The sequence below is a fragment of the Electrona antarctica genome (genome assembly GCF_951216825.1).
Source record: "Electrona antarctica genome assembly, contig: scaffold_26, whole genome shotgun sequence".
NCBI classification, from domain to species: Eukaryota; Metazoa; Chordata; class Actinopteri; order Myctophiformes; family Myctophidae; genus Electrona; species Electrona antarctica.
In genome coordinates, this window is record NW_027636995.1 from 1,374,986 (window position 1) to 1,394,559 (window position 19,574).

The following is a 19,574-nucleotide window of genomic DNA, read 5'->3' on the forward strand; positions in this document are numbered from 1 at the left end:
GGTACTCAATTAACACATCGTGCCTGCCCAAAATGTAATTCCTGGAAACGCCACTGGTTGTTGTTCACACCATCAAAGCATCCTCACGCGAGGGTGGAAGGTCCTCAAAAGAAGATATCAGGATCTTCACACACCAGAACAGCAAAGGGTGGGGGCCATCATCAGCCCAACCCCAACGGACGAGTGTGTGGCCATCGGCCCAACGGTCAACCCCAACGGACGAGTGTGTGGCCATCGGCCCAACGGTCAACCCCAACGGACGAGTGTACGGTCAACCCCAACGGACGAGTGTGTGGCCATCGGCCCAACGGTCAACCCCAACGGACGAGTGTGTGGCCATCAGCCCAACGGTCAACCCCAACGGACGAGTGTGTGGCCATCAGCCCAACGGTCAACCCCAACGGACGAGTGTGTGGCCATCAGCCCACTCGTCATGAAGGCGTGGAGGGAGGGGGCCAAGAGCACCTCCCTGGAAGAACCTTCTGTTTGCTCCTCTTTGATGGAGGGACCTTTATTAGCGCAGCAGACTATAAGTACTCTGGTTTTGGTATATTGTTAAGACACTCAACTCTCCGAGCTGACTCCTGCGAGTGTTCAGTGACAGCGCGTTGTTTCCAGAGCTCTGCTGCGTTTCTTTCACTATATTCTGCTTTAAGGTTCATAAATAATTGTAACTTAGCATAAGGATAATAAACCGATTGACAGAAAAGATTATAACTCTCCTGATAGGCTAATAAGCGCGCATGGTCCTGAGTGTTCCGACCACCGATGCGATGCCATTCATTTGTCACACACGTGTGCGACATGGCAGAGATCGATAGGAGACGGAAAGGTTGAGGGGAGAAAAGCTCACCCGTGACCCGTGTGTCGCAGACATACAGTAGACTAGTTATAGGCCTACAACAGGACTTGGAGACACAAACACTAGCTGAAAGAAAACGCCACTAAGAGAAAAACTCTTTGAAAACGTTCGGTGGTGGTAACGTTGTCAAACCTGTCCTCCTCAGTCCTCACTTACAATCCACACACGTGCGCGCAGGCACACACAAACAGACACACACACGCACACACACACACACACGTTGCAATCAAATATATAGAGCAAAATGTTTCTTGGGTTTCACTGGAATTTATTTGGTCCAAATAAAAAAAAAAGTACAAAATAAAGCATAGAAACTTTAGAAAGTAGTAATTATGAAAACAGCATCAATGATCAACAACTTGTAAAAAGAAAAGGCAACCGTTTAAATAATGCATTTAAAAATACAGGTCATCCTTGCCGTCCTGCATGTGTGTCTGTGTCTACTGTTCTATCAACAAAATAAGGAAGGCCCAAAGAAAATAATATTAAAAAAAACCCTAAATAAAATAAATCCAACCATCTAATACAGAGAAAACATATTAGTGGTTCTCAAACTTTATACATGCCCCCCCATGCATGTATGGACCCTGGAGAGCAGGCAGGGTGCAGAAAATGCATTGAACATCAGTGATCAGTAGTAGAAGTGCATCGTTTTCATGTCCAGAACAAATCTCCCGATAATAATAATAAAAAAATACGCAATAGTCAGCGTTCAGTTATGCAATTTGAACTCTGATAATGTACAAGATGTAACCAAACAGTGTTGTTTTTGGCAGCAAATTTCTATTTTAGTTTAGTCATACTCTTTGGAATGAAACTTAATTTAGTTTTAGTCACATTTTAGTCACCTGGAATGTTTTAGTGTTAGTCTAGTTTTAGTCAACTAAATCTACAGTTGATTTAGTCGACTAAAATGTATTTTGGTGGGCCTTGATGCCGTTGTAATCACTGATTTTACTCTTGCTGAAATTAGCCGATCTACAAGCTGAGCTTATCTGCTATTCTCAGCATGAAACCAAGTAAATTACTTGTCTTTTATTTATTACTGGATCTCTTGTACACTAGTCCCTCCCTGACATTTCTAGTCAGTCTAGTTTTTGTGTTATATATATACACTATATTTAGTCTTACTTTTAGTCATCGTAGCTTAGTTTTCATGTAGTTTCCATTTAGTTTTCCTCAGTGAAAAAAGGTAGTCGACGACCATTTTTCGTCTTAGTTTTAGTCGACGAAAACAACACTGTAACCAAATGGACCCTCACATGTGTATATTCTCAGAGTTAGATGGACACTGCAGGACTATTACTGTGCAGGCAATCGTTGTAGTGTTTTCGTCTATCACTTGTGTCATCTTTACTAAAACTTTGTCAAAATAAGGAAGGCCATGCAGTCGTTCCCCCACACATCTACAATAGAACATTGATCCCCATGTTTTCATCATTAGGCTGGTGGTCCCTGTCAAAGTAGGGTCTCAATCAGTCACACACGTTCAGCATCTATACGTTTTACAGACAATAACTCAGGCCAGCTTCTGAACTGCTGCTCTGCAACGGATAGTCTGTGGCAGGGACGTGCAGAGTGTGGGTTGGTCTAAGATAAGGTCTGTGGTTGGTCTGAGATAAGGTCTGTGGTTGGTCTAAGGTCTGTGGTTGGTCTGTGGTTGGTCTAAGATAAGGTCTGTGGTTGGTCTAAGATAAGGTCTGTGGTTGGTCTAAGATAAGGTCTGTGGTTGGTCTAAGGTCTGTGGTTGGTCTAAGGTCTGTGGTTGGTCTAAGATAAGGTCTGTGGTTGGTCTAAGATAAGGTCTGTGGTTGGTCTAAGATAAGGTCTGTGGTTGGTCTAAGATAAGGTCTGTGGTTGGTCTAAGATAAGGTCTGTGGTTGGTCTAAGTAGGTCTGTGGTTGGTCTAAGATAAGGTCTGTGGTTGGTCTAATAAGGTCTGTGGTTGGTCTGAGATAAGGTCTGTGGTTGGTCTAAGTAGGTCTGTGGTTGGTCTGAGATAAGGTCTGTGGTTGGTCTAAGATAAGATCTGTGGTTGGTCTAAGATAAGGTCTGTGGTTGGTCTGAGATATGGTCTAAGATAAGGTCTGTGGTTGGTCTAAGATAAGGTCTGTGGTTGGTCTAAGATAAGGTATGTGGTTGGTCTAAGATAAGGTCTGTGGTTGGTCTAAGATAAGGTCTGTGGTTGGTCTAAGATAAGGTCTGTGGTTGGTCTAAGATAAGGTCTGTGGTTGGTCTAAGATAAGGTCTGTGGTTGGTCTAAGATAAGGTCTGTGGTTGGTCTAAGGTAAGGTCTGTGGTTGGTCTAAGATAAGGTCTGTGGTTGGTCTAAGGTCTGTGGTTGGTCTGAGATAAGGTCTGTGGTTGGTCTAAGGTCTGTGGTTGGTCTAAGATAAGGTCTGTGGTTGGTCTAAGGTCTGTGGTTGGTCTAAGATAAGGTCTGTGGTTGGTCTAAGGTATGTGGTTGGTCTAAGATAAGGTCTGTGGTTGGTCTAAGGTATGTGGTTGGTCTGAGATAAGGTCTGTGGTTGGTCTAAGGTCTGTGGTTGGTCTAAGATAAGGTCTGTGGTTGGTCTAAGGTCTGTGGTTGGTCTAAGATAAGGTATGTGGTTGGTCTAAGGTATGTGGTTGGTCTAAGATAAGGTCTGTGGTTGGTCTAAGGTATGTGGTTGGTCTAAGTAGGTCTGTGGTTGGTCTAAGGTCTGTGGTTGGTCTAAGATAAGGTCTGTGGTTGGTCTAAGGTATGTGGTTGGTCTAAGATAAGGTCTGTGGTTGGTCTAAGGTCATGGAAGGGAATCCTATTCCCTTCCATGAGGTGGTTTGAGGTGGTTCCCAAACTTTTTCATGTCAAGGACCCCCAAATTGACACTAATTAGACCACTGACCCCAATTTGAAAAGCTATGCCAGGGACCCCCATAGGAGAACATTGTTACGGCTCTAGCAGTGATTCTCGACCATTTTAATTTCAAGTGAATTTTCTGTAACTCTGAGACTGAGAGTGTACAAATGGTAGGGTCCAATTTGGTTCCATTTGTACACTCTCTGAGTTACAGACCCATAAGGGTCCATTTGGTTCCTAACTATCATTTAGCTGTGGACCCCCTGGAACGCCCTCAAGGACCCCTGGGGGTCCCCGCCAGACCCCACTGTGGGAACCACTGGTTTGAGGGATACCAGTATGATGACGCTTGGCGAAAAATATCAGATGTAAAAGCTCACATCGCTTTCACGATGCAACGCGTTGAGCTTGTTCTGTACATCATGCAGCTACTCCCGGCAAGCGACGCCATCGTGTATGAATTAAACATTACTCTGTTGTTACATCATTTCCACAGCAGCCAATGCGGACGACGTCGGAATACACAAATCTGATCACTTGAAAATAACAGTATGGAGAGAGTCTGTCCTTAAAGATCACATTTGTGAAAACAAATTGGATTTCCCACGCCTGTAGAGAGTAGCTCAACAAAAAAAACATGTACATATTTTCACCTTCAAAAAACGAAAAATCCATTGCTTGAGACTTTTTCCTCAGCGGCTCGCACCCGTTTTTTAAAACGTTCTGTCATGGACACCGCCGGAAACAGATACACACGGTAGTTTGCGGCTCAGTGCGATGGGACAGTCAGAGGGTGCTGTCCAGTGTACTCTGGGCAGATGGGGGGGGTTGAGTGGCCGGTAGAGAGGGAACGTGAGGTTCCCTGTCCGATCCCTGTGGGCTCCCCCAGAGTTAGTGTCGAAGTGTCCTTGAGCAAGACTCTGAACCCCCCTAATTGCTCCCGATGTGCCGATTGGTGCCTTGCATGGTTTCTCTCTATCATCAGTGTGTGAATGTATAATGCACAATCTATGTAAAGCGATTTGGATAAAAGCGTTATATACAGTAAATGCACCATTTACCGTAAGGCAGGCTATGGGCCTCCTCATTGTCTGTGTGTTCCCCCCCAGGGCCTGTGTTGGTGACGTAAAGCAGGCTAGGGGCCTCCTCAGTGTCTGCATGTGCGCTGGGCCCTATAGGGCCTGTGGTAGTGACATAAAGCAGGCTAGGGGCCTCCTCAGTGTCGTAAAGCAGGCTAGGGGCCTCCTCAGTGTCGTAAAGCAGGCTAAGGGCCTCCTCAGTGACGTAAAGCAGGCTAGGTGCCTCCTCACTGTCGTAAAGCAGGCTATGGGCCTCTTCAGTGACGTAAAGCAGGCTAGGTGCCTCCTCACTGTCGTAAAGCAGGCTATGGGCCTCTTCAGTGACGTAAAGCAGGCTAGGTGCCTCCTCACTGTCGTAAAGCAGGCTAGGTGCCTCCTCACTGTCGTAAAGCAGGCTAGGGGCCTCCTCAGTGTCGTAAAGCAGGCTAAGGGCCTCCTCAGTGTCGTAAAGCAGGCTAGGTGCTTCCTCACTGTCGTAAAGCAGGCTAGGTGCTTCCTCAGTGTCGTAAAGCAGGCTAGGGGCCTCCTCAGTGTCGTAAAGCAGGCTAAGGGCCTCCTCAGTGTCGTAAAGCAGGCTAGGTGCTTCCTCACTGTCGTAAAGCAGGCTAGGTGCTTCCTCAGTGTCGTAAAGCAGGCTAAGGGCCTCCTCAGTGTCGTATAGAAGGCTAGGGGCCTCCTCAGTGTCGTACAGGGGCCTCCTCCCTGCAGTGTCTGCGTGTGCGCTGTGCCCCAGGCCCCGTGGTGGTGACATAAAGCAGGCTAGGGGCCTCCTCAGTGTCGTAGGGAAGGCTAGGGGCCTCCTCAGTGTCGTAGAGAATGGCTAGGGGCCTCCTCCCTCAGTGTCTGCGTGTTTGCTGGTCCCCGGGGCCTGTGGTGGTGACGTAAAGCAGGCTAGGGGCCACTAGGGGCCTCCTCCCTCAGTGTCTGCATGTGTGCTGGGCCCCGGGGCCTGTGGTGGTGACGTAAAGCAGGCTAGGGGCCTCTAGGGGCCTCCTCCCTCAGTGTCTGCGTGCGCGCTGGGCCCCGGGGCCCGTGGTGGTGACGTAAAGCAGGCTAGGGGCCTCTAGGGGCCTCCTCCCTCAGTGTCTGCGTGTGCGCTGGGCCCCGGGGCCTGTGGTGGTGACGTAAAGCAGCGGTTGGGGCTGTCTCAGGTGGGGCCCTCGCCTCAGGTTGCTGATGTTGGTTGTGGACGACTCGTTGGTGGAGCCTGTGGACCATCAATATAATATTATAACAACAACTTCATCACAGTCTTTAAAATATGAGCTCCTTGTCATCATTTGGTCAGCTCAGAGCAATGGTCCTTAACACTTTTAACCCATTTAGACCTGAGGATGATTCTACAATGTCTTCTAAATCCTGACAGTTTTCTGAAAAACCCATGTTTCTGTGTCAGTGGTTTTCAAACTATTTCATGTCAAGGTCTCCCAGAAATATATGGAATTGGCCCCGGACTCCAATCTCAAAATATGTTGTTCCAGGGACTCCCCTCCCAGAAGCAAAGATTTGAGTTAAAAGCGTTCACTGGGAAAGAATATATATTCAAAGATTTGCACACATTTTCACGATTTTTCAAAAATAGCAGCTTGAGTTGGCTTTGTACGACGCTTAAAAGGTCTTTAAATAAATACTTTTTGAAATGTCTATGGGAAAAATGCATTGGGAATTATTTCCTGGGCCTGGCGTGTCGTCATGAAAGGGGGCGGGACTGCGACGCTCTATAGGTAAAGGGGCCCAAGTTCTTTCCAAAATGGCGAGTGTGCATAGATCCCATTCACTTTTTTGCTGCCATCTACGTTTATAAACGTAGCTAGGCTATCGGTACCTAAAGGTGCTAACTACGCATTCTGTGCGTAGACAACCGTATACTCCATATATGAACGCGGCGACCGTCGCTTTACCTTTAAGCATTGCTCCGGTTACTATGGAGAGACTCCGTCCCCACCAGCTATGGGATTTTTAAATCCAGCTCCATTGAGCCTCCATTATAACAGGATTTTCAAAGCGCTGTATCTCAAAAGCTCCGAGCGCTGTCCATGGTGAGCCGTGGCGAGTTTGTATCGCATCGCTGAGCACATCAGTGGCGTGCACAGACATTTAGAGGGGCAGGTGCTCAAGTTAAAAAAGGGCACCTTGTGCAGCGCGTGGAACCGGCCGGTTGCCTTAATCTATTTTGGGCGGGAACCCCTTTTGGTGTTAGCATTATGTTATGCTTTAGCTATTGAAAAATAGCAGATCTACAAGCTCATAGCGCGCCACCGAGTGGCGCGCTACGAGCTTTTTTTTTTTTTTTTCAAAAGGGCACATTGCCAAAAGGGCAGGGGGTGCTCTAGCACCCCCTAGTGTCTATCTGTGCACGCCACTGGAGCACATGTAACTGCTTGGAATGATAGCTAAGGTGTATGAGCTATAATGCGACTGATCACTGTGCTCACAACAAAAGCCCCCACCTCCCTGAATAACCCGGAAAGGAAACAAGGATAGTAGAGGGAGAGAGGACTGGTGGCATTCCTTACGTGTGGTTATGCTGCCACCTAGTGGCAGTAATAAAGTTAACAGATATATAGGGACAACCCAGACACATAACGCCTCTCGGGGGCCACGTCAGTCGCGGAGATAGCCCCTTAGATAGCACATTATGTAGACTTAAATTGTATTTTAAACAGACTTATAGCTTGTTACGTAGACAGCTCTAGAATTGCATTTTATGTAGTCATAGCACTTTATAGTACACATGTATAATATAGTATATAGTATAGTATGTATAGTTCACATAGATACTCCACTGTTACGTTCTTAGTTTACGCATGATTCATGATAACTACTTTTTTATATATGTGATGTATGCCATGCTTTTGTTATTGCTTAATGTAAGTCGCTCTGGATTAAGAGCGTCTGCTAAATGCCTAAATTGTAAATTGTATATACAAAGGATAACGTCGTATAGCGCAGTCTTTACCCGTTTGCTGGGCGTTGTGCAGGGGCGGCCTGGCTTTGGTTGTCAGGGGAGGGGGGCCGGTCCTGTGGTGGTGGGGGGGTCGCAGCAGGGGGGCGGGGGGCTGGCCGTTGATGTGCAGGTGGGGGTCCGACGTGCTGTCCAGAGGACGGAACCTGTGGGCCGCGGTGGTCTTGGTCTGAGGCAGCTGTAGTGTGGAGGGAGGAGTGGGATTATTAGAGAAAGATTAACAACTCCAACTTCACATTTTTATTTTGTTATCTTCAAAAACGAGCCCCTTGCCATCATTTGGCCAGTTCAGAGCAACGGTCGTCAAAATATTTCTTTGTGGTTTTCACGAAAGGGACAAAGACTGATAAGACAAAGACAAAGACAGAACAAGGAACATTTTCTCAGAATCTGCTGTCTTGTCTCGCACCGCTTAAAAACCAGGAAAGAATACCATGATTTATTTTGTTTTTTTTGTCGTCCGTTGTGCGTTGTAATCAATGACCTGTCCCGTAACTATATTCAGTGGTGAATGATTTATATAGCATTGCATTAAAAATGTACACAAACATATGGCAGATCCTACAGATCTTCAAGCTCTCGGTTAACAATCTGTCAAATCATGACACAAAGGTTTGAGAGTGGAACTCAAACCACAACGCCTACTGTAAATATATCTCTGTATTCCAATACCATGTACTTACTTACTAGAAATCACACCCGTGTGAACTGAGTGGTGCTACTAACCATAGCAACCATGCTCACATGTACGTGGGGCCACGTACAGGTCGGTGATGTCAGTGACGTCACATACTAACCATAGCAACCATAGCAAAGGAAGTGATTACTCACCGCTTGACCGGTGACCTCGAAGGAGCGGGACCGCCTCTTCCTGCGGCGGGCCTCAAAGTCCTGCTGCTCGCGGGGGGCGGGGTTCTTATTGGGGAGGGGCGGCGGGCGGTTGCGTAGGCGTGTCCACGTGCCCTGCTGGGGTCCTCCCGGCCCCTCCCCCGCCGTGCTGCTGGACATGTTGTCGTCCGAGGTGGCGTGACGCAGCTCGGGACTGGGCTGCCTAGTGGGGCCGGGCAGCAAGTTGTTGGAGATAAACGCAATTATTGTTAACACTGGACCTATTTAATCCATTAATAAAATGTGCCCATCATTTATAGCGCCCGGACCACTTTTACCGACGCACCGGAAGTTGTTGTGAATGTCTGTGTAGCAGCTAACAATAGCCACACCACTCTAGAGTCGATCGACAACAACGGGAGGTAAGAATAAATCTATCGCGACTAGCGACTGGACCTCGGAGCGCCGTCTAACACAGGATCTTTTTTCATAATTAGACGGGATGATTTAGATCGCGAGTTATGAACGTTTTAAGATTTTCGTTTTCGTCCGCTAAACAGGCAGGGAACATTTTCGATGACGTGTCACTGTTGTGTAACACCGAGGATTGGGCAACAAGCGCTCCTAGGCTGTGGAGCGATGCGATCGGTTTTGATATCATTAATCTCCGTCCCGTTTATCAATCTCCGTCTGGGGCACTTGACCATGAACTTGAACTTGACGGTGATCTCCGTCCTGGGCCCCGATGGTGTTAACATAATCCTTCACAAAATCTGTTCGACAAATAGTACAAATATCAGATCACACAACGCGTCGCAATGCGACACGGTGTGAGCTTGTAGATCAGATATTTGTGCTATATAGGGGAAGCACACATTGGGCTCCATTTCCGTCACCGCTAAACCCCTTATCCCTAAACTTCTTTGCTTTTTTGTTACTATTTGGAAAAACCTTTTTGAATAGTTCAACTAGCCAATCTACATTGACGTCGTTGTGAGCTTGTCCGAGGACAAGCTCACAAGTGAATACGAGTTCGTATTTTTAATACGAACTGTATTAAAAATACAGTTCGTACTGATTATTGTAATTATTGTAAATATCAGAAATGTAATTGTGTTGATGTGTTTTATATGTTCAATGGGAAATTGTTAATCACATTTATGACAGTATGACAATTATTCATACTAATTAATCAATCATTAATCAAAGTAATGATCGTGAGCCTATAAAAGGCAGACATATACAGTTACATGTTGTTCCAATGTTCAATGCCAAAAGACACAATTAAATTGCTAATTTGCTAATTACTTCTATGACTATTAGTCAACTAAAACTATTAAATACCTGCCACGCCGCAGCGCCGGGCCCCTGGGGGGCGCCGTCTCGCTCAGCGACAGGCTGCTCTTGTGCTTCTTGGGGTCGAGCGGGGAGGGAGGAGGGGGCAGCCTCATGGTGGCGTCCACCTCCTCCAGAGCTTTGGAGCGGCGGCGGGCCGCCTTCACCGCGATGCTCTGGACGCCTCGCAGGAGCTGCTGTCGCTCTGCGAGTGGACAGACAGACAGGCAGACAGGCAGACAGGCAGACAGGCAGACAGACAGACAGACAGACAGACAGACAGACAGACAGACAGACAGACAGACAGACAGACAGACAGACAGACAGACAGCTTTAGATAAAGAGCTGCTCTGTCTCTCTCTGTGTGGACAGACACCCATGAGGAGACAGAGTGGCTTCAGATAAAAAGGTCATGGTCGTGGTCAAGGTTATTTGTCCCAAACGGGGCAATTTGTGTTCATTTGACAATTCGACAATGACAATTTCGTGCAGCAGATTGAGAACATCTACAAACACACATCAAACATGCATCAAACAAAAAACGTAGTCTACAGTACATAGAAAAAGGGCGGCAGTGGCTCAGGGGTAGAGTGGCCGGTATTAGAGCGGCCGATGGACTGAGGTTCCCGGTTCAAACCTGGGCTCCCCCAGAGTTAGTGTCGAAGTGTCCTTGAGCAAGACTCTGAACCCCTAACTGCTCCCGATGTGCAGGTTGGTGCCCTGCATGGTTTCCTCTGCCATCGGTGTGTGAATGTGTGCAGGAACGTGCAGAGACTGTTAGACGGGCACTGTAAGAGGGCACTTGGACAAAAATAGTGAGAATAGCAGATCTACAAGCTCACGCTACGACGTGTTGAGAGCTTGTGGATCAGCTATTTTCGGGGCGCAACCCAGCACTCTTTAGCTGGTGGAGATGCGGTGTAACGACATTGGATTTCTAAACTAATATGTTCAACGCAAAATACTGCAAAATACAGGAGACTTCGGGAAAAAAAGCAATTCTCCTGAATGCTGCCTTCCGGCATGGCATGGAGCATTTGCATTACTTTCACTATAGGAAATGCTGCATTCGTGGTCTGGAGAGGGCAGTTGTTTTACAGACGGGTAAAATCTATGTAAAGCGCCTTGTATAATAAGGCACTTTATAAGTGCACCATTTACCATATATTTACCAAAACACCCACAAGATCCTGCTCCACGGCAACAATAGCAACATTTCAGAAAATATTTGACATTTTTCACCATGGTCATGGTCATTACATGACAAGTTTGTAGCAGGGGTGTGTGTGTTCCTTTTGCGTGAGAGGCAGGGGTGTGTGTGTTCCTTTTGCGTGAGAGGCAGGGGTGTGTGTTCCTTTTGCGTGAGAGACAGGGGTGTGTGTGCCTTTTGCGTGAGAGGCAGGGGTGTGTGTGTGTTCCTTTTGCGTGAGAGGCAGGGGTGTGTGTTCCTTTTGCGTGAGAGACAGGGGTGTGTGTGCCTTTTGCGTGAGAGACAGGGGTGTGTGTGCCTTTTGCGTGAGAGACAGGGGTGTGTGTGCCTTTTGCGTGAGAGGCAGGGGTGTGTGTTCCTTTTGCGTGAGAGACAGGGGTGTGTGTTCCTTTTGCGTGAGAGACAGGGGTGTGTGTGCCTTTTGCGTGAGAGGCAGGGGTGTGTGTTCCTTTTGCGTGAGAGACAGGGGTGTGTGTGCCTTTTGCGTGAGAGGCAGGGGTGTGTGTTCCTTTTGCGTGAGAGGCAGGGGTGTGTGTGTTCCTTTTGCGTGAGAGGCAGGGGTGTGTGTGTTCCTTTTGCGTGAGAGGCAGGGGTGTGTGTGTTCCTTTTGCGTGAGAGGCAGGGGTGTGTGTTCCTTTTGCGTGAGAGACAGGGGTGTGTGTGTTCCTTTTGCGTGAGAGACAGGGGTGTGTGTTCCTTTTGCGTGAGAGACAGGGGTGTGTGTGTGTTCCTTTTGCGTGAGAGACAGGGGTGTGTGTGTTCCTTTTGCGTGAGAGACAGGGGTGTGTGTGTTCCTTTTGCGTGAGAGACAGGGGTGTGTGTGTTCCTTTTGCGTGAGAGACAGGGGTGTGTGTGTGTTCCTTTTGCGTGAGAGACAGGGGTGTGTGTGTTCCTTTTGCGTGAGAGGCAGGGGTGTGTGTGTGTTCCTTTTGCGTGAGAGGCAGGGGTGTGTGTGTTCCTTTTGCGTGAGAGGCAGGGGTGTGTGTGTTCCTTTTGCGTGAGAGACAGGGGTGTGTGTGTTCCTTTTGCGTGAGAGGCAGGGGTGTGTGTGTTCCTTTTGCGTGAGAGGCAGGGGTGTGTGTGTGTTCCTTTTGCGTGAGAGACAGGGGTGTGTGTGTTCCTTTTGCGTGAGAGACAGGGGTGTGTGTGTTCCTTTTGCGTGAGAGGCAGGGGTGTGTGTGTTCCTTTTGCGTGAGAGGCAGGGGTGTGTGTGTGTTCCTTTTGCGTGAGAGACAGGGGTGTGTGTGTTCCTTTTGCGTGAGAGACAGGGGTGTGTGTGTTCCTTTTGCGTGAGAGGCAGGGGTGTGTGTGTTCCTTTTGCGTGAGAGGCAGGGGTGTGTGTGTTCCTTTTGCGTGAGAGACAGGGGTGTGTGTGTTCCTTTTGCGTGAGAGACAGGGGTGTGTGTGTTCCTTTTGCGTGAGAGACAGGGGTGTGTGTGTTCCTTTTGCGTGAGAGGCAGGGGTGTGTGTGTTCCTTTTGCGTGAGAGACAGGGGTGTGTGCTACCTTTATATGAGAGGCAGGGATAAGTGCGTTATACCTTTGCGTGAGAGAGGGACTTCAGCCCCGGCCTCGCTGCTCTCCGGGGACGAGTCCAGGTGACTGCTGACACTGTGACTGAGGTGACTGTATCTCAGAGGACAGTCTGGACCCAGAGGCTGCAGACCCTGTTAGGAGAGAGAGAGAGAGAGAGAGAGGTGACACAGTGAGGCTGCAGACCCTGTTAGGAGAGAGATATAGCAGCCGATTCGACTGGTATCACCCCATATAATCGGCGAAATCATCCGTTATCAGCACGTTTGAATGGTGCCAAAATGTCCATACTGGCATCCTCACCACATAGCCTGGTCAAGGTTTCCCCCTGGTGGACGTATCATTTTGGTGCATGGAACTAGGAGCTACTAATATATACTATTCTCTGTCTATCAGGACGTAACTAGAACGGCGCTGAGACGGGTCTGGTGGCCTTCGCAATGCTCGGCACGGCGACTCGCTCGGCTAGCGCCTCGCTCGGCGGTGCCTCACGTAGCTCATGGCCACCAGACACGGCGCGCCTCCGTCAGGACATCAGTGATAATGACAATCGCTACAATCGCTGATAATGACATACTGAACAGTGAGGATGCCAGTATGGACATTTTGGCACCATTCAAACGTGCCGATAACGGATGATTTCGCCGATTATATGGGGTGATACCAGTCGAATGGGGTGGTCAGGAAGTGACTGGAACTTTGCATCGGAAGCCCTCTCTCTCCCCACCAATCAGAAGCCGTGGCACCTGGGTGCCCGTCCCACCCCTTGGAATGAGGAAAAACAAAATCTGCCGAACGGGAGCGATTTTGGATTCCAGGCTTACATAATGACAAAGTGTTGCTGGACCATTTCCACTCACCGTACTCTCCACACAATTCCTGCTTGTAGTGGTAGCGGAAATAATTCCATCTTCTTTTTAAATTATATTTCCCTTGCTTGTGTTTGGACGATGTCATTAAGGAGCTCGTCAGTGGCGTGCACAGACATTTAGAGGGGCAGGTGCTCAATACTCAATTGCCTTAATAGTGTGAGATTTATAGATTATGGGGCCTAAATAATATATTACAAGCTTTTTATCGAGAATTGATCAATGTCATTATGGTCCACATACTGTAGAAAATAAGAAACAAAGCAAAAAAAATGTTTTTTTTGTTTTGTTTTGTTTTTCAAAAGGGCACATTGCCAAAAGTGCAGGGGTGCTCTAGCACCCCCTAGTGTCTATCTGTGCACGCCACTGGAGCTCGTTGTGCAACAATTAAACGGCAACTCCGTGACAGACATGCCGCTTTGCTCTGTATTTTTTCTGTATGAACCCAGCATCTCGCTTCTATAACGTGATGATGTAACAATAGAGGATGTCTCACCTCTCGGTTGCCGTGTCCATTGATGTGAATGGGGGGCGGGGTCATCACCACGGAGTTCTTAATGTGTCTGGCATGAGGACTGCTCTTAAACACCCGGTTGTTGTCCCTGAAATGTCGGCAGGCAGGCAGGCAGGCAGGCAGGCACAGACAGACAGACAGACAGACAGACAGACAGACAGACAGACAGACAGACAGACAGACAGACAGACAGACAGACAGACAGACAGGAACAGAACGGTAATTAGAACATGTTGAGTATAATGAAGTTCTGCTCTTTAAAGTCATTCTCAAACTTCTTCTCAAAATCTCAGCACGGTTAGGTTTAGGATTATTATCTCCAAACTGGCTTGGGAACGACCTGGGTATCCCCCCAGGATGAAGTTATACAAAGGTTGCTATTTGGAGTGGGAAGTCTCCAGCTCTCTGCTGGAGCTGTAATCCCCCGTGACCCGACTCCGGATAAGCGGTTGGAGATGGACGAATGGATGGATGGATACCGTACTTAAAGACACAGGTTCTTACCTGTGGGGTTCAGGTAGGATAGGGGGCAGGGTGTGTTTAGGTCCTTACCCGTGGGGTTCAGGTAGGATAGGGGGCAGGGTGTGTTTAGGTCCTTACCCGTCGGGTTCGGGTAGGATGGGGGGCAGGGTGTGTTTAGGTCCTTACCCGTCGGGTTCGGGTAGGATGGGGGGCAGGGTGTGTTTAGGTCCTTACCCGTGGGGTTCAGGTAGGATAGGGGGCAGGGTGTGTTTAGGTCCTTACCCGTCGGGTTCAGGTAGGATAGGGGGCAGGGTGTGTTTAGGTCCTTACCCGTGGGGTTCAGGTAGGATGGGGGGCAGGGTGTGTTTAGGTCCTTACCCGTCGGGTTCAGGTAGGATAGGGGGCAGGGTGTGTTTAGGTCCTTACCCGTGGGGTTCAGGTAGGATGGGGGGCAGGGTGTGTTTAGGTCCTTACCCGTCGGGTTCGGGTAGGATGGGGGGCAGGGTGTGTTTAGGTCCTTACCCGTCGGGTTCAGGTAGGATGGGGGGCAGGGTGTGTTTAGGTCCTTACCCGTCGGGTTCGGGTAGGATGGGGGGCAGGGTGTGTTTAGGTCCTTACCCGTCGGGTTCAGGTAGGATAGGGGGCAGGGTGTGTTTAGGTCCTTACCCGTGGGGTTCAGGTAGGATGGGGGGCAGGGTGTGTTTAGGTCCTTACCCGTCGGGTTCAGGTAGGATGGGGGGCAGGGTGTTCTTACCCGTCGGGTTCAGGTAGGATAGGGGGCAGGGTGTGTTTAGGTCCTTACCCGTCGGGTTCGGGTAGGATGGGGGGCAGGGTGTGTTTAGGTCCTTACCCGTCGGGTTCGGGTAGGATGGGGGGCAGGGTGTGTTTAGGTCCTTACCCGTCGGGTTCGGGTAGGATGGGGGGCAGGGTGTGTTTAGGTCCTTACCCGTCGGGTTCGGGTAGGATGGGGGGCAGGGTGTGTTTAGGTCCTTACCCGTCGGGTTCAGGTAGGATGGGGGGCAGGGTGTTCTTACCCGTCGGGTTCAGGTAGGATAGGGGGCAGGGTGTGTTTAGGTCCTTACCCGTCGGGTTCGGGTAGGATGGGGGGCAGGGTGTGTTTAGGTCCTTACCCGTCGGGTTCGGGTAGGATGGGGGGCAGGGTGTGTTTAGGTCCTTACCCGTCGGGTTCGGGTAGGATAGGGGGCAGGGTGTGTTTAGGTCCTTACCCGTCGGGTTCGGGTAGGATGGGGGGCAGGGTGTGTTTAGGTCCTTACCCGTCGGGTTCGGGTAGGATGGGGGGCAGGGTGTGTTTAGGTCCTTACCCGTCGGGTTCGGGTAGGATGGGGGCAGGGTGTGTTTAGGTCCTTACCCGTCGGGTTCGGGTAGGATGGGGGGCAGGGTGTTCTTACCCGTCGGGTTCAGGTAGGATGGGGGGCAGGGTGTTCTTACCCGTCGGGTTCGGGTAGGATGGGGGGCAGGGTGTGCCGTCGGATCTTAGCCTGTCCTCGCCTGTGATTGGACGCTCCGTTGCGAACACTCTCCTGGTCAGAGTCCATGTCCTGCAGCGGGTCTCGTCCACGGCTGGGCAGCGAGATCTGAGGCAGAGAGCCCTCCTGGAGAGGAGAACAATACAATACAATACAATACAATACAATACAATACAATACAATACAATACAATACAATACAATACAATACAATACAATACAGAGAGCTACAAATATTTGGGCGTCATTCTTGACAACAAACTGCTTTGATTCTCATATTTCCTCTACGCCCAGCAGCGTCTTTTTTGTCTGAGGAAAATGCGTTATTTGAATGTGTCGTCTGTAACGATGACTCTTCTCTACAGAAGTTTTATTGAATCCGTTCTTCTCATGTTTAGTATTGTTGCCTGGTACGGTAATCTGACCCTGGCTAACAAGAACAGGAGAACCCAAAGCCCAACTCATAGAACTGTACAAGAGGCAGATGTTTAAGAGAGCCTCCTCCCTCCTGGAGGTCTCGGATCACCCACTTAGGTCTGAGTTTGAACTGTTGTCCTAAGGGCGTCTACTGAGGGTGTCCACTACAAAGACTAACCTGAACGGTTGTCCTCAGGTCGTCTACTGAGGGTGCTATACACACTACAAAGACTAATCGGTTCAAACTATCCGTTGTCCCGGCTGCACTTTATTTTTGCCTCTTTGCACAGATTGCCCACTAAATAATGCACTTTTTCTGACGCTGCTACTTGTGAATGTAATGAATTCTCTGTCTGTAGTGCGGTATTTAGTCTTTTGTACTGAGTATGTTGAATGTCGTTTGATGTATTTTTACTACTACCCATGGCTGCAAACCAATTAAGTTAACGTTGAACCTTGAATACGATACGATACGATACAGTACAGTACAGTACAGCACAGTACAGTACAGTACAGTACAGTACAGTACAGTACAGTACAGTACAGTACAGTACAGTACAATACAATCACACAGCGAGATCTGAGGCAGAGGGGAACAATACAATACTACGGTTGGAAATTAGCTTACACTTAATCTGGTCTAATACCGTATACGCTCAGGTGTAAATCAACACCATATTATTTTTAGGATTGTCTTGTCTAAGGCGTGAGGAGTTTGAACATTGTAATGTAGCACCTTGCTAAAATAATGGCCTAGGTATTTTTTTTCGTTTTTTACGATTTTCAGAAATATGAATATAACATACATTATATTGTTTGTCAGATAGTAAGTTACATTAAAATTACCACTTTGGCCAATTTGTGTTTTAACTTAGGCAATTGTATTTGTAAGTGACTTCTTCTACTTCCAGACTTTGGCCAATTATTGCCTAAGACAGTCACACTTAGGCAACATAAAATGTCCTAGGTTTTATGTACTGTATATGATGTATTGCCATGTTTTTTGTTCTTGCTTAATGTAAATCGCTCTGGATTAAGAGGGTCTGCTAAATTGTAAATTGTAGGTCACACTCTTGACATCAGGCCATTATACTACAAGGGTGGTAACAACATGATCTTTTCAATAAGAATATTAAAAAAAAGTCAAAGTCAAAGTCATACGATTTGTCACACACGTTACCGCAGTGAAATTTGTTCTCCACATTTGACCCATCTCTTGGAGCAGTGAGCCGCAGCCAAGGAGCGGTGAGCTGCAGCCGTGCCGCGCTCGGGAATCATTTGATTAGTAGATTTGACCCCCCAATCCAACCCTTTGATGCTGAGTGTCAAGCAGGGAGGCATTGGGTCCCATTTGTACAGTCTTTGGTATGACCCGGCCGGGGATCGAACCCCCGACCTCCCAGTTTCAGGGCGGACACTCTAACCACAAGGCCACTGTCTGGGGCCTGTGTCACGAACAGCTGATTTAGGCAAAAATAATAGTCATAAAGAATGTCTGACGAGCGTTGCGTTGCGTTGCGTTGCGTTGCGTTGCATTGCGTGGTGTTGTTTGGTGTTGTGTCGTGTCACAAGCGTTGTGCTGTGTTGCTCTACCTTCATGGAGCGTCGGATGGTGACCTTCTCCAGAGCCATGGCTCTGTCCAGGTTCCTCTCATCATGTTCTCTCAGGTACATGTCATACAACTCCTGGAGGTGAGGAGGGACCAGCAGGCTGTGGTCTGAGAGAGAGAGAGCGAGAGAGAGAGATGGAAAACCACCAAATGTTTATAACATGTTTAAAACATTGAAATACTGCTGTCAAACTTTCAAAAGTATAAAGCGTCTCCTATATGGTTGTATAACTATCTCTGACAGAAAATGCACAATCTTTTATAGTCTCACAAGATAGTATTACTCAAAGTGTTAATAGAACACACCTCTGTTTACACGTTTATTGTATTGTTTTATCTTGATTGTTTTGTTCCACTTTTGCTTTGGCAATGTAAACGTATGTTTTCTCATGCCAATAAAGCTTGAGCTTCTTTGAATTGAATTGAGAGAGCGAGAGAGAGCGAGAGAGAGCGAGAGAGAGAGACACACACACACACACACCGTCGTAATCATCCTCATGTTACCTCCGGTACTTGTAAACTAGGGATGTTAACACTAATTACTGTAATGATGTGTACTATATACAGGTCTTTAGAAGGGGTGCCTTGGAGGTGTACCACTTTACTGCACCTTGTCTAAAATGATCAGGATAAATATAGACAGCGCCGGCCATGCGGCGAACCCAACAGTGTTGTTTTTGACAGTAAATCAGTCTTTTGAATAGTTTTCATTTCGTTTTAGTCACATTTTAGTCACCTGGAATGTTTTAGTGTCAGTCTGGTTTTAGTCAACTAAATGTCATGCGATTTTAGTCGACTAAATCTACGGTTGATTTAGTCGACTAAAATGTATTTTGGCGGGCCTTGATGCCGTCGTAATGACTGTTTTTTACACTTGCTGAAAATAGCTGATCTACAATGCAACCATCACAACCAGGCCTGGAATTTCATCCTTTTAGGGGCAAGGCCACTTGGCCTTTAGTGTGGTCAACTTTTTGAGGGCACAAGGCCAAGTGCCAGGGCATGAAGGCCATCAATTAAAACAATGATTTTAAGTCCCCGGTCATCATTATTTTAGCTTAAAGGTTAATTAAGTAAGGATGATTACTTTTTTTTTTATTTAAAGGCGAACATTGGTTCAGAATAGTTCTTCTTAAATAGGCTACATTCATTTTTATAGCCCTATGTTTCTGTTCTGCCTTGTTTGTTTTTCTTCTGCTATAGTCACAACTGTGTGATATGTTCCTTGTTTTTAATTTTCTTCTATTGTTTATACTGTGCAAATTGTTCAGCACCTTCTAACTTTGTTTCAAAAGGTGCTTTATAAATAACATTTACTTAATTACTTACATAACTTTTGAATGAGGGCTTGGTTTAGAAAAGCCTATATTTTGTGCTAAAGTAATATATTGAATAACATATAAATGTAGATGTTAAGGCTAGACTGGCATATGGCATTGTGGGGCTGCAGGACTGAGGACTCTGGAGATAAGTCAAGTGTAAAAAGCATTTTGTACAATTGTGTGCTTATGAACATTTACCACGTTATGTCCGCATTGATACAGAAATGAATGATTATTAAGCGA

General features: G+C 47.6%; 1 protein-coding gene across 1 annotated transcript in view; it reads right to left on the bottom strand.

The window, feature by feature from the left end:
- Window positions 1-5,860: 5,860 nt before the first annotated feature.
- Window positions 5,861-19,574, bottom strand: part of kif19 (kinesin family member 19) — a gene marked incomplete at both ends in the record, with an annotated part of 113,261 nt that continues 99,547 nt past the window's right edge. Inside the window, 8 exons of the mRNA XM_079532284.1 lie at window positions 5,861-5,988; window positions 7,741-7,924; window positions 8,578-8,797; window positions 9,919-10,114; window positions 12,659-12,785; window positions 14,017-14,122; window positions 15,946-16,109; window positions 17,993-18,117. Of these exons, the coding sequence (XP_079388410.1) occupies window positions 5,861-5,988; window positions 7,741-7,924; window positions 8,578-8,797; window positions 9,919-10,114; window positions 12,659-12,785; window positions 14,017-14,122; window positions 15,946-16,109; window positions 17,993-18,117 (1,250 nt within the window). The remainder of the gene's footprint in view (window positions 5,989-7,740; window positions 7,925-8,577; window positions 8,798-9,918; window positions 10,115-12,658; window positions 12,786-14,016; window positions 14,123-15,945; window positions 16,110-17,992; window positions 18,118-19,574) is intronic.